The 16,089-nt window shown below is 45.7% G+C and overlaps 2 protein-coding genes across 11 annotated transcripts in view; one reads left to right on the top strand and one right to left on the bottom strand.

Moving 5' to 3' along the window:
* Positions 1–1,376, bottom strand: part of MYRIP (myosin VIIA and Rab interacting protein) — a 468,404-nt gene extending 467,028 nt beyond the window's left edge. For 7 of the 10 annotated variants that reach the window (XM_078354711.1, XM_002759753.6, XM_078354712.1 and 4 more), the window contains exon 1: positions 1,121–1,376. The gene's annotated coding sequence lies outside the window, so the exon portion shown is untranslated. Of the gene's footprint in view, positions 1–275; positions 341–475; positions 1,085–1,120 lie in introns of those variants that run through there. The other 3 variants (XM_035277912.3, XM_078354714.1, XM_078354708.1) reach the window with 2 other exon arrangements.
* On the top strand, positions 694–5,945 carry LOC144579974 (uncharacterized). The gene is made up of 2 exons (XM_078354717.1): positions 694–3,135; positions 4,501–5,945. Exon 1 carries the CDS (start codon positions 718–720, stop codon positions 1,759–1,761), a length of 1,044 nt encoding a protein of 347 aa, XP_078210843.1. The 5' UTR covers positions 694–717; the 3' UTR covers positions 1,762–3,135; positions 4,501–5,945.
* The last annotated feature ends 10,144 nt before the right edge of the window (positions 5,946–16,089 follow it).

Raw genomic sequence — 16,089 nt, 5'->3', positions numbered from 1 at the left:
GACCTGGAGTAAAAGAATCACATCCGACATCATTTACCTCCCCGAGAGTGGCCAGCCCAGTCTCAGTCTTCCTCCCCCGAGAAAGTATGAAGAAAATCAAGAAATGGAGCTCATGGGTCGGGAGATGGAGAGCATGGAAACGAAGCCAGACTCACAGCATTTTCCAGGAGCAGATAGGAGCCAACGCTAGCGAACCAAGCCCACAGCGTACTCGCTTCTCTTAGGAAGTCCCTAGGCCCAAACCGGTGTGTGCATTTAAGTTTTGGGATACGTACTTATCCTCGGGTACGACGCTTATTTGGAAAACGAAGAGGAGCAGGGCGGATCTAAGAACAAATCCCCCTACCCTGCCGAGACGTCCGTAAACTAAGGAACAAGAAGGGGAGCAAGTGCTCCAAAACGCCGCAGGTCTTGGGGTTCCCCCCACGGACTCTTTCCGCCCCACGCGTCCATCAGGAAGATCCCCCGCCGTTACCTCCAATCCCCGGGGATTGGCTCCTCGTCTCTTCCCGTCTGGCGGCTGTGGGGGAAACGGAGCACGAGGAGGAGCCCGGGGTGAAGCCAAAGTGACCTCGCGGCCGACAGCGCGCCCCTCCCCAGGCAGCCCGCGGGCGGGGGCCAGACGCAACCCACCCGGGCTCTAAGCGCGAGCGCCCGCGTGACCTTGAGCGAGTCCCCGATTAGCCCCGTTTCACAGAAATTAGGAGTTTGGAAGGAATGAGGAGTCGGGTCCGCCGCGCTGGCTGCTGCCGGGCGCTCCCCGGGAGGTTTGGGGCTCCCGCCCGTGCGCCCGCAGCGCAGTGGGTTCGCGGGGAACCGCAGTCCAAGCGCTACGTGGCCAGCCGCGATCCGGAACGCAGAGGCGAGCTCCCGCCCCGGCCGCGGGAGAAACCGGCGGTGCTGACTCCGCCGGGATCCCGAAGCAAGTTCCAGGACCCCCGCCCCCCGCGGAGGCGGACCGGCCGCGCCTCGGGTTCCCGGCTCCGGACGCGCAGGGTGCGGGGGAGCCCGAGCGACGCGTCCACAGCCTCACACACCCACCCCCGAAGTTGCAGCACCGTGGCGGGGGGAGTGGCGCAGAGCCGCCCGCGGGCAGCGGGGGGCGGCGGACGGTACTCACGGGGGGTGGCCGGCCTCCTGCAGGTCCGCGCCGGGTCCTCGATGGCGGCCGGGCTCGGGCCACCGCGCCTCAGGACGCCCGGGCACCTGCCGCAGCGCGGCGCGTGGACCGCAGGCTGCGGGCGGCGAGGAAGGCGCGCGGGTCGGGCTGCGCGCTCAGGCCGGGCTGCAGCACCGCGGGGCTCGGCTGCCAGAACCGCAGCGCAGCGGGAGCCGAGGACCCACCGACAGGAGGCGGGAGCGCGGCGGCGGCTGACAGGGAGGCGCCAGGGCCAGCCGGGCCTCAGCCGCGCCTCAGCAGCCGCCGCCACCCGCGGGCTCGGCCGACAGCCAATCAGCGGCGCCCGGGGCGGGGCCGGCGGGGGCGGGGCGGGGCGCGTGCGGGGCGAGCGCGCGTGCGCCGGGGCCGGGGGCCCGGCGGGCCGGTTCCTCCCGAGGGAGCACCTCCGGCGCGCGGGCGGCACGCGCGGGGGGGCGGGGCGCACGGGAGGAGGCGGGCGGGGCTCCGCGCGCGGGGCGGGGACCCGCGCCCTCCCAGGGCCCTTCCCTGCGGCGCAGTGCGGTGTTGGGGCCGCGGTTCTGGACCCCCAGGTGCGACTCCAGGTCCTGCCCGAGTCTGTCAGGCTTCTGTCCCCGGCCTGAGTGCTGGGCCCGGACCCTCCGAGTCCGCAGAGTGACGGGTCGCCAGGATCCGGGTCCTCCCGACTCCAGACCCATTGCGGCGCCTCCACCACTGCTCTTCGCACCGCACAATCCCTGGGCCGTTAAAGCCGCCGCGGCGCGGGATCTGCATGGCTTTAATTCTCCCACGAGTTTACTACGCGGGCGACGCTCATTCATTCATTCAACACGCAGGGAAGGGTTGGCGCTCGGGGAGCTGTCCAGGCTGCTGCGCGCCGGAGCCTCCCAGACCCCCCACGCCCCCCACAGCTGCGGAGCCGCCGGGTTCGGAGCCCGCGCTGCCAGGAGAACGCCCCAAGACTGGGCAAGTGAGGAGCGCGCTCGGGCCGGGGCCGGGGCCGGGAGTTCCCGGTCCTAGAAGAAGGACTGGGGGTTGAAAGGTTCTACTCCAGGCCGGGACTTCACTGCGCGTTTGCGTCCATCAAGCCAGGAAGCAACCCAGCAACTCCGCTGTGAAAACACATTGTCCATTTTAGCTGCAGGGTGGAAGTCGCTCCATGAAAATGAAGCATTTGTGGAGTTACGCTGCCCATTTCCAAATCCCTGGAAATCCTCTCAAGCCGGTGGGTTGAGGCTCTTCTCTCCGTGTAAATTTGCGCAGTAGAAATTAACGGCTTGTTTGCTGATCAGTCCACAGCAGGAAAACAAAAACAGACAAACCAAAACAAATCAACACCTTTAAGAAAGAATAAATTCGAGCAATTGGACCGTGGGCTCAAACGTGATGTGCATTTATAATTTGGATAATGTCAAATGCCCTTCATAGAGATATAAGCTCATGATCTCACACAAGGTCTGTGTTTGCATATTTCACACGCCCATCCTCTGATGGTTCTCAGCCTGTTAGCCCGCATATCCATTCCTAGACTTTCCGACTCTTGCTCCGTGGGGGTTTCATTTCCCGGACCCCCCTATCAACTGGCCGATGGGACTCAGCAGTAGGAGAATAAGAGGGAGAAGGGGAGAAGCCAGGGTATTTCCCATTCTTTTTTTTTTCTGCCTGGGTGGTGGGAATAGAAGGGTGTATAGGGCAGCAGCTGCTCCTCCTGGGTGATCCCAAGTCTGGTAGGACAGGCTCCCTCTGTGCCCAGCTCTCTGGGTTCTGGCAACACCTCCCGCCTCTTGTCCCCTGGGCCTGGAAGTAACAGGATATCCTACGGTTGCTAAACTTTGGTGGTCTCACTGTTTCCTGGGAGTCTTTCAGCCGCTCACATCCTCTGTGCAACCAACTTTATGTTTTAAATTCCCCCCATTTTAAATATTCCAAATGGTTTCTGTTTTTCTAGTTGTACCTGACGGATCCTTTTCTGATTCACTGACACACTCCTTCACACGGTATGTTATCCACCTTGCAGATCTTTGCCAATTATGAAAAATGGCCTCAGTAGCTTGACTTGCATTTATCTTATTAAAAGTGAGGTAGTCTCATGGAAATCCAGAGACAGAGGAATGGAGAGCCCCATTCCCTCTTGGAAGGCAGTCTTGTGGGTTAAAGACAGGCACACCTTTCATTCCCACTTGTCTTTCCTTTTAAGCTCTATGTTCATATCCTTTACCCATTTTTTGGTTAACTTTTGTCAGACCAATAGGTTCTTAATTGTGAAACTAAGTCCTGCCAATGACAAATTTCATAAAAATGTTTGTTTGAAACTAGCTTTTCAGTATGGTTTACCTCAGGGAGCAGTGTCCAATTAAAAAAAAAACAGTACTGTGAGTCTGTTGATTGCTATGGAGGGGAGAAAAAAATAGTATAAGAATGTTCAGGAGTTGATAATTCACCTGGACAGACAAAACAAACATGTTAAATGATGTTTATTGTTCTGAATTGTTACAATCAACAAGTGCAAATTATAATAACAAATCGTTTGCCCTTTCCCTTAAACAATGTATTATATAATCATTCCCTATCATTACAGGGAGTTCCCCTCCCTCCCTCCCTCCCTCCCTCCCTCCCTTCCTTCTTTCCTCCATTCCTCCCTCCCTTCCCTCTCTCCCTCCCTCCCTCCATCCTTCTTTACTCCCTCCCTTCCTTCTTCCTTCCCACCTTCCTTTCTTTTTTTTCCCCAGCTATATGATATTCTACAGAATAGGATTTATTATAACTTATTTAAGAGGTCTCAAGAACTCTCAGTTACAAATGACAGAAGCCCAAACCTAGAAGACTCAGGCATGAAAAGAAATACATAGCCTCATTTAAATGCGAAGTCTAGATGTCGGTCTAATGTCAGGCAGCTCTGGATTCAGGGGCTCAGGTAGTGATGTCAGTAGAAGTAAAACTACAGTCTCAGCCGCTCTCTAGCTTGTTTGCTCTGTCTCTTTCCCTCTCTCTCCTCTACTCTCTGCTTTGCCCCTTGGGTTTCATTATTAAGCTGACTTACTTCATGCGGTGGCATGTGACAGCTCCAGAATTATCTTCTACTCAGTTGCCAGGACCTAAGAATGAGGCAAATCTTCCCTTCCACGGTGCACATTAAGTTGCCCAGGAAAACTCATTTGTCTTGCTCCAATCTTAAGTCCAGCTCTTGAGAAGTGTAAAGACTGGGGTGTTATGTTTCTGAGTAGCAAAGACGGTAAAGATGGACACAGTGGTTGGAGTAACTCAGCTGAAAAGTTTACCACAGCTCACATGCTTTCCTACACGTACCTCCTGACTGGTACATGGTAAGCCACATATTAACCCTGGAATTTATTTCTGTCCAGATCCAGTGAAGACTTCACCTTTTTCAGCTGGATGCCAGGCCAACAGGATAAATGTTTGAACGTAGAATGTCAAAGGGTAACTTTCCCCATGGGCCCCACAGGGGCTGCATCATGACATGACTGGGGGCTGGGTTCAAAGTTCTTCTGGCATTATGCATATGTTTGCAAAGCTGACTTAATTAGTAAATCCGCTTCTTTACAGACACTCAGAATCAAAGTCCTAACATCTTACCTAAGTTATAAACACTTTAAAAGAAGGACAAACAAATGCAGAATTGTTACGTGAGTTGAGCAAAGTCACAAATAAGGCAGGAAGAAAGTACAGATGGAAATCCAGAGACAGAGGAATGAAGAAGAGCCCCAGTTTCCTATTGGTGGGTAGTCCTTGGGTTCGAAACAGGCCCCCCTTTCATTCTTCACCAGAGCTAATACTGACTGCTTTTTAATGTTCCCTGTGAAAGGTCTGGCATCTGAAGATGATTTTGGGTAACAGGGTGCCTGGAACGAGATGACCTAACATACCATGTTCTCAATTCCCCCATCCTGAGCAATCAGCCAGTAAAAAGCTGTTGAGTCCAGCCATAGCATCACCTCATGACTCACAGGCGGTGCTTGTTTTTCCATTTCTGCATGATCGTGCCCACTGTAAGGGTTTTGTTTTTTGTTTTTTTTTCTGGAGACGGAGTTTCGCTCTTGTTACCCAGGCTGGAGTGCAATGGTGCAATCTCGGCTCACCGCAACCTCCGCCTCCTGGGTTCAGGCCATTTTCTGCCTCACCCTCCTGAGTAGCTGGGATTACAGGCACACGCCACCACGCCCAGCTAATTTTTTGTATTTTTAGTAGAAACGGGATTTCACCATGCCAACCAGGATGGTCTCAATCTCTTGACCTCATGATCCACCCGCCTCGGCCTCCCAAAGTGCTGGGATTACAGGCTTGAGCCACCGCGCCCGGCCTGTAAGGGTTTTAATGGATTCATCCTTTATCAATAAGAGCTCTTTGACATTTGTATGCACAAGGAACTTGTACCCCATCTTCTTTTAAAATTTGAATCCGACGGTTCATTTCTTAGCCAGAAGATTGATGAGTTATACTAGCAAGAAAAGGACATTTCTCCGGAGGATTCTGGGTAGAATTAAAAGAACAGTAAGCACAAGACCGAGGTACCAGTCTGAGCCCACCACTTCCTGGCTGCATGACCTTGGGCAAGTGACTTCCCTTAGCTGAACCCAGGATTTTTCCAAATATGAAATATGTGTTAATCCTCTCTACCACCCCATAAGATTGTTATTCATTGATACAATGTATGTGGAATCATTTTGCACATGAGATTTATTTTATGTTACTTATTTTAAAACTATCATTTTCAACCTGGAAAATGAATTTATAAAAGAAGATTGCATGCTATTTTGTGATATTTCCAGAATAAAAGTGGTGAATAAAACTACCTCCTTATTAGCCAAAAATTTATCTCGGCCTCTTCCACGTCACTTAGCACTTGCTGTGCAGTATTAGTTATTTTCATAGATCTCCAGTCTCCCCTACTAGGCTCGAAGTACCTTGAAGTTAAAGCTATGTCACATCTGTCATCTCTACAGGGTACCTGGAACAGTGTCTTGATAAATGGTTGATGTTCAATATTCACTTGTTGAATAAAAGGTAAACGAAAAGAAAAATTTGTAAGTTGGACCTCATTACAATTTAAAATGTTTGTTTCGTGAAAGACCCTATTCGGAGCATAAAAATACAAACTACATTCTGGAAAAAAATTTTTATATTCTGTAACTGACAAAGACTTGTATTTCAAATATACAAGAAACTCTTTTTTTAGCTTTGAAGTTCAGGGGTACACGTGCAGGTTTATTAGGAGGATAAAAATACAAACTACATTCTGGAAAAAAATATTTTTATATTCTGTAACTGACAAAGACTTGTATTTCAAATACACAAGAAACTCTTTTTTTAGCTTTTAAGTTCAGGGGTACATGTGCAGGTTTATCATACAGATAAACTTATGACATGGGGGCTTGTTATACAGATTATTTCACCACCTAGCTCTTAAGCTATTAGTACCCATCATTATTTTTCCTGAACTTCTTCCTCCTCCCCTCTGTACCCTCCAATAGGCCCCAGTGTGTGTGGTCCCCCTCTGTGTCCATGTCTTCTCCTCATTGACCTCCCTCCTATAAGTGAGAACATGCTGTATTTGGTTTTATGTTCCTACATTAGTTTATTAAGGATAATGTCTTCCAGCTCCATCCATGTTCCTGAAAAGAACATGATCTCTATCTTCTTATGACTGCATGGTATTCCACGGTATATATGTCCCACATTTTCTTTATCCAGTCTATCACTGATGGACATTTAGGTTGATACCATAGTATTGCAATGAACATATGCATGCATGTGTCTTTATGATAGAACAATTTATATTCCTTTGGGTATGCACCCCATAATGGAATTGCTGGGTTGAATGGTATTTCTGTTTTTAGTTCTTTTAGGGATCGCTGCACTTTCACAATGGTTGAACTAATTTACACTTCCATGAACAAACAATATACAGGCATTCCACATAGGAAATCTTAACATTCAACAGGAAACAAATGATCCAATTAGAAAATCGGGGGGGAAATGAAGAAATACTCCACCCAATTAATCCAATTAGAAAATAGAAGAAAAAATGAAGAGCTATTTCACCAGATAGTATATACTTATTGCTGGCAAATAAGCACATGAAAAAAATGTCCACTATCATTAGCCATTAAGTGAATGCAAATTAGAACTATAATGAGCTATCGATACACACCTATCGAAATGTGTAAGTAAAAACTAACAACACCGAATGCTAGCCAGGAGGCAGAGAAATGGTGTCACTTATATATTGCTGGTGGGAATGTAAAATGATGCAACCACTCTGCCGAATAGTTTCACCATTCCTTTTAAAACGAAGATCAGACTCACCGTACAACCCAGCAATTGAACCCCTGGACATATATCCTAGAGAAATGAAAGCTTTCCTTCATGCAGAAGTTTGTACAAGAATGTTCATAGCAGCTTTATTCATAATGGAAAACTAGAAACTACACAAAGGTAAATAGTTAAACCAACTGAGGAACTGCCATACTGTGGAATACTACTTACATATTAAACGAACTATTGATAATGCAACAACTTGGACGGATCTTAAGGGCATTGTGCTGTGTTTTAAAAAAGCAATCTAAGAAGCCTAGATGCTATCTGATTCCCTTTATATAACATTCTTGAAATAATGACATTGTGGAGATGGAGAGCAGACTAGTGGTTACCAGGTGTTGGGGATGGGGCTGGGGATGGAACAGGAACCAAGGGGTCCTATGGTAACAGTAAACTTCCATCTCTTGATTGTGGTGGTAGTTACATGAAGCCACATATGTGATAAAATTGCATAGAACTATACCCACACACATGTACTAGAGAGTGCATATGTAACTGTTGAGACCTGAATAAGCTCTGTGGCTTTTACCAATGTTAATGTCCTTGTTTTGATGTTATATTATGGCTATGCAAGGTGTTAACATTGAAGGAGGCTGGGTGAACATTTGCGTGGGAGCTTCCTGTACATTGTCATGTAACTTCCTGTCAATCTTTAAGTATTTCATAATTTAAAAACTTTTTAAAGGCTGGGAGTGGTGGCTCATGCCTATAATCCCAGCACTTTGGGAGGCCAAGGCAGGTGGATCAGAGGTCAGGAGTTCAAGATCAGCCTGGCCAAGATGGTGAAACCCCGTCTTTACTAAAAAATACAAAAATTAGCCGGGCATGGTGGCACGCACCTGTAATCCCAACTACTCACGAGGCTGAGGTAGAGAAGTCCTCAAACCCGGAAGGCTGGAGGTTGCAGTTAGCCGAGATAGCTCGACTGCACTCCGGCCTGGATAGAGCAAGACTCCATCTCAAAAAATATATATATTTTTAAGTGAGTAGAAATGAATAAATTTCTCCACTAGAAATTGGAATTGGTACATCCAGAATCATAAGAATATGGTATATTGTACAACTTATAATACTGTATTCAAGTCTATAGTTTGGAACTTCTTTATAGAGAGCAAGGTTTTCAACCAGTACTTGTGAAAGAAGATAATTCTCATCCTGGCCTTATATCAACTACACATGCAGAAAGCATGTCATGCACAAAAATATCCGGGAATATTATGACAACTATAATAAGGACTAGATATGAGATCTGTAAAATTTTTTGTCCTCAAGATACAGAAAAGTTCCAGAGTGCAGAGTATACAGCAGACCTGTGGCTACTGATGTCTTCCTGGGCAGGCTGCCCTCCTACTATTTAAAGCCTAGATAAGATCTCTGAATATCAAATGACTCTTTCTCTACCATCCTGCAAATATTAGGCAGATTTGGGCCTTATGTAACCTCAATATGATGTCCTGTCATGACTTTTTACACACTAATCTATTTCTGGTTTTTAATGAGGCTAGATAATTAAGTCAGCACTGACGGAAACATTCGATTTTGTCATGCAAGTACACCACTTTTTATTTTCCATACAAAAGTAAATGTTTCCTGATGTTTGTTTATGTCAGACGTTCCTCTGAGCTCATGTATTTCTATCACTGCCTGTTTTAGGTTAGGTTCTTCAAAAACAGAGTCTGAGACAGGAATCTGGGGACATGTGAATTATTGAGTAGGTGCTCAGGGAAAAAAGAAGGGAGAGAAGCATTTTTTAAAACAAGGGAGAGGGGAGTGGTCTGAAAAGGAGTCAGCTTCAGCCTGAGCCCCTGGGGAGCTTCAAAGGATAAATTATATTACACAGTTGTCCCCCTTTGAGGCAAGGGGACTGACCTTTGTAATACTGGTCAATCAGTCATGATCTACCTGCTGCCCCTGGTTGCAGATACCCTTTTCTGTACAATTTATAAAACTAAAAAATGCAAACATTTTCAAGTCTATGAATTGGCAACAGGTTAAAATGAGGAGTTCTATAGAGTTGCTAGAAAGGTGAATCTGTACATACTGACATGCAGAAACTTGGCCGTAGTCTAAAGTAAGTTGGCCAGGTTCCAGGTGGGAGTTGAGGGATGAATGATAATACAGCATATACTATAGACTTGTGTTTGTGAGGAAAAGAAAAAGAACTTAAATGTATAAAAACTACTTGTTCCCTTACAAAACCAAGTCTTTCGCTTTGCTCTATATATACGTCTATATGTACATATACATCTATGTGTAACAAAAACACTTAGCAAGACATGACATTCTTTCTTAAGAAAGTAGTGTGTCTATAAACAGAGTACCAGCACTTTGGGAGGCCGAGGCGGGTGGATCACGAGGTCAAAAGATCGAGAGCATCCTGGTCAACATGGTGAAACCCCGTCTCTACTAAAAATACAAAAAATTAGCTGGGCACGGTGGCACGTGCCTGTAATCCCAGCTACTCAGGAGGCTGAGGCAAGAGAATTGCCTGAACCCAGGAGGGGCGGAGGTTGCGGTGAGCCGAGATCATGCCATTGCACTCCAGCCTGGGTAACAAGAGCTAAACTCCGCCTCAAAAAAAAAAAAAAAAAAAAAAAAAAAAACAGAGTAAACAGACAACCTAAAGAATGGAGAATATATTTGCAAACTACGCATCTGACAAAGATTTAATACCCAGAATCTGCAGGGAACTTAGGAGAATTAACAAGCAGAAAAGAAATAACCCTATTAACAAGTGGTCAAAGTACATGAACAGACACTTTTCAAAAGAAGACACACATATGTCAAACAAACATAAAGAATGCCCAGGTAGGGCACAGTGGCTCATGCCTGTAATCTGAGCACTTTGGGAGGCCAAGGTGGGTGAATCACTTGAGGTCAGGAGTTCAAGACCAGCCTGGGCAGCACGGTGAAATGCCACTCCTACTAAAAATATGAAAATTAGCTGGGCATGGTGGTGAGCACCTGTAATCCCAGCTACTTGGGAGGCTGAGGCAAAGGAATCACTTGGATCCAGGAGGTGAAGTTTGCAGTAAGCCGAGATCCCACCACTGCACTCCAGCCTGGGCGACAGAACGAGACTCCATCTCAAAAAAAAAAAATGCTCAATATCACTAATTGTTAGAGAAATGCAAATCAAAACTGCAATAAGGTACCATCTCATACCACTGAGAATGCCTATTATTTAAAAGTCAGAAAACAACAGATGCATGCCGGGGAGGTAGCAGAGAAAGGGGACTGTTTATACGCTGTTGGCAGGAATGTAAATTAGTTCAGCCACAGTGAAAAGCAGTGTGGCGATTTCTCAAAGAACTTAAAACGGAAATACCATTTGACTCAGCAATCCTACTATTGTACATATACCCAAACGAATATAAATCATTCCATCATAAAGACACATGCACACATATGTTCACTGCAGCACTATTTACTATAGTAAAGTCATGGAATCAACCTAAATGCCCATCAACAACAGCATGGACAAAGAAAATGTGGTACATATGCACCATGGACTACTACACAGCCATGAAGCAGAATGAGATCATGTTCTTTGCAGCAACATAGATGGGGCTGGAGGCCATCATCTTGAATGAATTGATACAGAAACGGAAAACCAAATACCACATGTTCTCACTTATAAGTGGGAGCTAAACATTGAATACACATGGGCATAAAGAAGGAAACGACAGACACTGGGCATACTTGAGGGTAGGGAGGGTGGGAGGAGAGTGAGGATAGTGAGGATCAAAAGACTACCTATCAGATACTACGCTGATTACCAGGGTGATGAAACAATCTGTACACCAAACCCCCATGATATGCAATTTAGGTATGTAACGAACCTGCACATGCACCCCTGAATCTCAAATAAAAGTTAAAAAAAGAAAGAAAATGGTGTTTCTCAGGAGGAAGAGAGAAAAAAAAACTATCCCCAAGAAGATTACATTTTTCTCTGAGAGCTGTGAGACTTCCTTACTTGTTATTCTAGGTCAAGTGCTGAGAAGCAGAGCCTGAGACAGGGATTCACCTGCATAGGATTTATCGAGTAGATGCTCTCAGGAGAATGAGAATGATGGGAGCAGGATGAGGCAGGGGAAGGAGCTAAGTGAGCAAGAATGTGGTATCACTGGAAACTAGCCTCTGGACAATACCAGGAAGTTATTTCTCTGGAGTAGGAATTTCACCATAGAACTAATTGCATCTTGAAGCAAGTGGGACCAGCCCATGGCATTCTTATGCCAGTCTGCCATAGTCTTCATTTGGGGTGGGCAGGATGAGATCCTCCTGAATGATGTAGCTCCTGTTCCCCCAGAAGATAACTCTCCAAAGAAAGGGGCCACTGAGCACATTAGCAACTAGCATTCACAGCACCTGGGGTTAGGGTTGCCTGCCTGATGAAAAGGATCTGTGCAGACACCTTAAAGAAACATTAGTTATGTAAAAAGCAAGGTGAGTAGGCACTCACTGTATTTGGCTCTTGAGTCTTGGGGTAAAAAGGACAAGAGGAGTTCTCCTAAAACAAATTCTTTTTAATCAGATGAAGGTCATCTCCACCAGATTTGAAAGATTCCACTAAAGAGGAAATGGTTCCATTTATACAAACAGTGGGTGGATGCCCTAACCTTCCTCCCTGAAATTTGAAGTTATGAAGACCAGATGGTGAGGAGCAGAATGACCCTACTTAGGGCTCCTACTAGCACTTCTCTATGAGTGAGGGCCATTTTGCCCTCTGGCTGGATGTATTAGAAGGTGGTAGGCTCAACTCAGGGGCATGGACTTGGCAGGTAGAGGATGAGCTGAATTTCAGCCTCCTTGTCCTCCCAGCCAGACACCTGTATGCAGCACACGACTACACAACTGGACAGAGTGGCCCTGACCCAACAAAGGTCCAGTAAAGAGAAGGGCAAGGAGACCGCTAAAATAAAGTTATTTTGAGAAGTGAGGAGGCTAAGCTTATGAATAGGCTCCACATGAGGGCCGAGGTGTTTGCAGTTGGAGTGTGAAAAAAGGGAGGGCCAGAACGTGAGAGTGTGGCTGGAAGCCTCCCAGGAACAGTGCTTGAGCACGGGAATGTGACCAAGTAGAGCTGCAACCTTGGCCCTCCACATAGGGGTCCACTGTGGTCCAGACCAGCAAGGAATATCCAAACCACATGAGACCAGTCCTCAATAGCCCCATCATGGAACAGCAGATGAATATGAAACATACTTCAATGCATTCAGCTTGCTCTGTGAAGAAACAAGATGCACCCCATTGGACTAAGCTTCAAAAGGTAAACTCTGAATTTTCTGCCCTTCAGCAGTGATTAATTTTAAAAATAAAATATATAATCATATGTCTATCTTGAGTTGATAAAGCAGATCGTTCCAGACTAAATAGAAATACAGATAGAAATATGAAGGGAAAATATCACTTCTGGTAAGTGTGGCATTTTTCTCTGAGTCTTTTTTAGAAAAATTAATATTTTATTATACAACTATTCCTTCCCTACTAAATAATGGCTTTTTAAAATCTGTGCTGCCTTCTTTAGTAAAGTTGATTCTATCTTGGAACAACATGCAAAAATAATAATAATAAATAATCTTGTCATTCACTGACTAGGGTATCCAATAAGGGTCCCTGATGCTGCTGAGAGATTCTGATAATAAAAATATTATTTTACAGAAGGACACATGATTACTGACTTGCAGAATCTTGATTTGTGACTCTCTGCTCTTACAATTTTTCTTACTGTAAATCTGGTTCTTGAAACAAAGCCCAGACTTGGTTAATAACCCCTATAACCAAATAAGATTACAGTGCTTCTCTGAACCCTGACCTTGTTGAGATCCATGGCAGCTGACTCACCTGCAGCTGTGCTGAGGATTAATAAAATTAGTAGAAATGCCCAGAAATTCAACGAGGGCCCTGTGTATGAGTGCACTTCTTTTTCATAACAATTTTCAAATCCTGTGGGAGAATTTAATTGTCGTGATCTTATTCACTGAGAATTAGCAGTAAGGTTGCTATTGAAGAGTCAAAGTCAGGCATCACAAAGGAAAGGAGTCAGATGCACCTGCCCTACCCCTCCTCTCCTGATCCTCCACACCCTGCTCTGCATTTTCCTTATTTTGTTGTGCTTATCACCCTTTAACACACTATAAACTTTCTCACTCTGTTTACTACTTGTTGAGCGTCTTTCCCACTACAATATAAGTTGTATGAGGGCAGGGGTCTTTACATTGTTCATTGATATCTCCAAATGTTGTGGACAGAAGCTAGCACACAGGAAGTGCTCAATACATGCTTATTGAATAAATGAAGGCACCAGAGAAAATGCTTATCCACAAACATTTACAATTCAAACATGTTCAGCGGCTTTCATGCACACTGAATATTCACATTGTCATTTGTTCAAACGGATAACCTGAATTTTTATGTATTTTTAAATTTCTTGAGAGGTAAAGAATTTCTATGCTGGTCGCAATGATATTCCAGCTCATTCGTGATCTTTCCCCTCTTGGAAACCCCTCCTTAGCCACCACCACCATTAAGGGAGAGCCAACAGGATTATGACAACAAGAGAAAAAAAAAAGTAGATCTTATCTGGAACATAGTATTCCAAGGATAAGGAAGAAAGGGAGATAATGCAAAGGAAGCTTCTATTATACAGGAAGAAAAGAGAGAAGTGCCCTGTCATTCAGGAGAGCAATGGAATAATTTGGAAGGAATATGAGGAGTAAAAGACATCATTTGGTTCTTCCAAGGATTCATTGATGCTCTCTTGTATCCCAGAGGATTTAAACAGGACATGTGGAAGGGTGGTGAGAAAATGGAAATGACATAGCATTTGAGGTGACCACTGAAAACAGAGTGGGCTAGTAGCATTGAGACCCTGAGAGACCGAACATACACAAGATAATGGTCAGATCACCTATGATGAAAGAATTCTGACCCACAGCCCCTGGTGCACTAAGACCAGAATGGTTAATGACCACGGGCTTCCCTATTTTTTGTCCCCCTCTTCCAATTCAGGACCAAACAGAGAATGCCAAATATGCTCCACTAATGAGTCACTTAGGATGCCCACTGCCAGCTGCCCATGCCAGCCGCCTCCTGTTAGTGCACATCTGAAGATTTCTCTTTCATCCAAGTCCTAAGGTATGGTGAATTCTCATAATTTTATTTTCCTAATTTTCCATTTTGCATATAAATTTAACTTTCTCATATGAGAAGCAGAGCTCAGTCACCCAAGACAATTTCTAGTTCTATGCCACACCCAAATGGCTCAAACCAGTGACCAGATAAAAGACCCTAGATAGAGGCATCTCTACCAACTGGCAGACTGGACTGCCACTTTCCTGGCACTTCCTTTAAAGAGAACTTTCAGGCATTTGACTGTAAACTCAAAGTAACCCACACCCTATTCTTTTATATGTGTTAATATTTGCTACATTCCTCTCTCTCTCTCTCCCTCTCCCTCTCTCTCTCTCTCTCTCTCTCTCTCTCTCTCTCTCTCTCTCTCTCTCTCTCTCTCTCTGACTGTTTCTACCTCCCTCATGTGACCCCAGGAACAGAGAGAGGACTACTCTCCCAATTCATTGTACCCACCCTGCCCAGGATCTGTAAGTAAAATAATCTGAATTCGTTTCCTGTGGTGGCGGTGTATTGAACTAGAGGCTGCCCTAATTAGGGTTCTCCTGGAATGCCAAGGAGATCACAAGGTTGGGTTCCCAGTGCCAGAGCAATGGTCAGGCGGGCATAAACTGGGTCAGATAGGAGCCGCAAGGGCATTTGCCAGTATAAACAAGTTCCCCATGTGAGGGACCCCTGGTCACAGGCTGTATAACTAGGCATTAGGGCATCCTGTGAAAAGCCCACTGTCAACATCCAGCTCCCCTTCATTTCCCGTTAGGACAAGGCTGCCAGCCACTCTGGTACTGGAACACCAATTTAGCTTGGAACTCTAAAAACACAGGGATGAAAAAGAATGGCCTGTTTCCACCAAGGATGCCAAACAAATGGGAACTAATAATAAAATCCAGGCACCAAACTGAGAGTAAATGGCTAAGGGACTCAGCAAGAGAGAGGATGGAGTTCTTTTCTATCCCTTTTACTCTCTTTGGTGCTTCTGTTTTATGTAGTGTTGTCTGTCATACAAAGGAGAATCACAAGGTAGAACGCAGGCATAGCTATAAGCCTATTGTTAGAGCTGGTTTCACAGACCAATGAGTTTGTAGTTCTCAGCAAACCAGCCCCCAGGTGGATATATTTTGCCAAGTCACTAATAAAACTGGATGAGGTTCTTTCCATCACTTTCGTTGTTGTGGTTCTGACAGCCTGGCTTTGATCCAGAAAAATGTTCTCTTTGATTTTCTGCCTGCTTATAGGTGCTGATCATCAGGTCTGCATTCAGAGGCAGCCGAGCAACAGGTGGGAGTCTCAGATACAAATTACATAAGCATTGCTTTCAACTGACTGTTGCCTGCGCTTGTGAGTCATCTAAGTCTAAATCCTCTCTTCCTCCAGAAGAAACTCCTGCTGTATAATTCTTCCATTTCTTCCTCTAAGTGGTATAACTTCACCAGTGATAATTTGGACCTGGAATGTCCACTCTCAGGGGCATCTGACTTGGA

The sequence above is a fragment of the Callithrix jacchus genome, chromosome 17 (assembly GCF_049354715.1).
Source record: "Callithrix jacchus isolate 240 chromosome 17, calJac240_pri, whole genome shotgun sequence".
Taxonomy (NCBI): Eukaryota; Metazoa; Chordata; class Mammalia; order Primates; family Cebidae; genus Callithrix; species Callithrix jacchus.
This window is presented reverse-complemented; position numbering and strand designations above follow the sequence as displayed.

Excerpts from the sequence above, each read along its gene's own strand:
- LOC144579974 (XM_078354717.1), top strand. The coding sequence starts at position 718 with ATGAGGAGTCGGGTCCGCCGCGCTGGCTGCTGCCGGGCGCTCCCCGGG.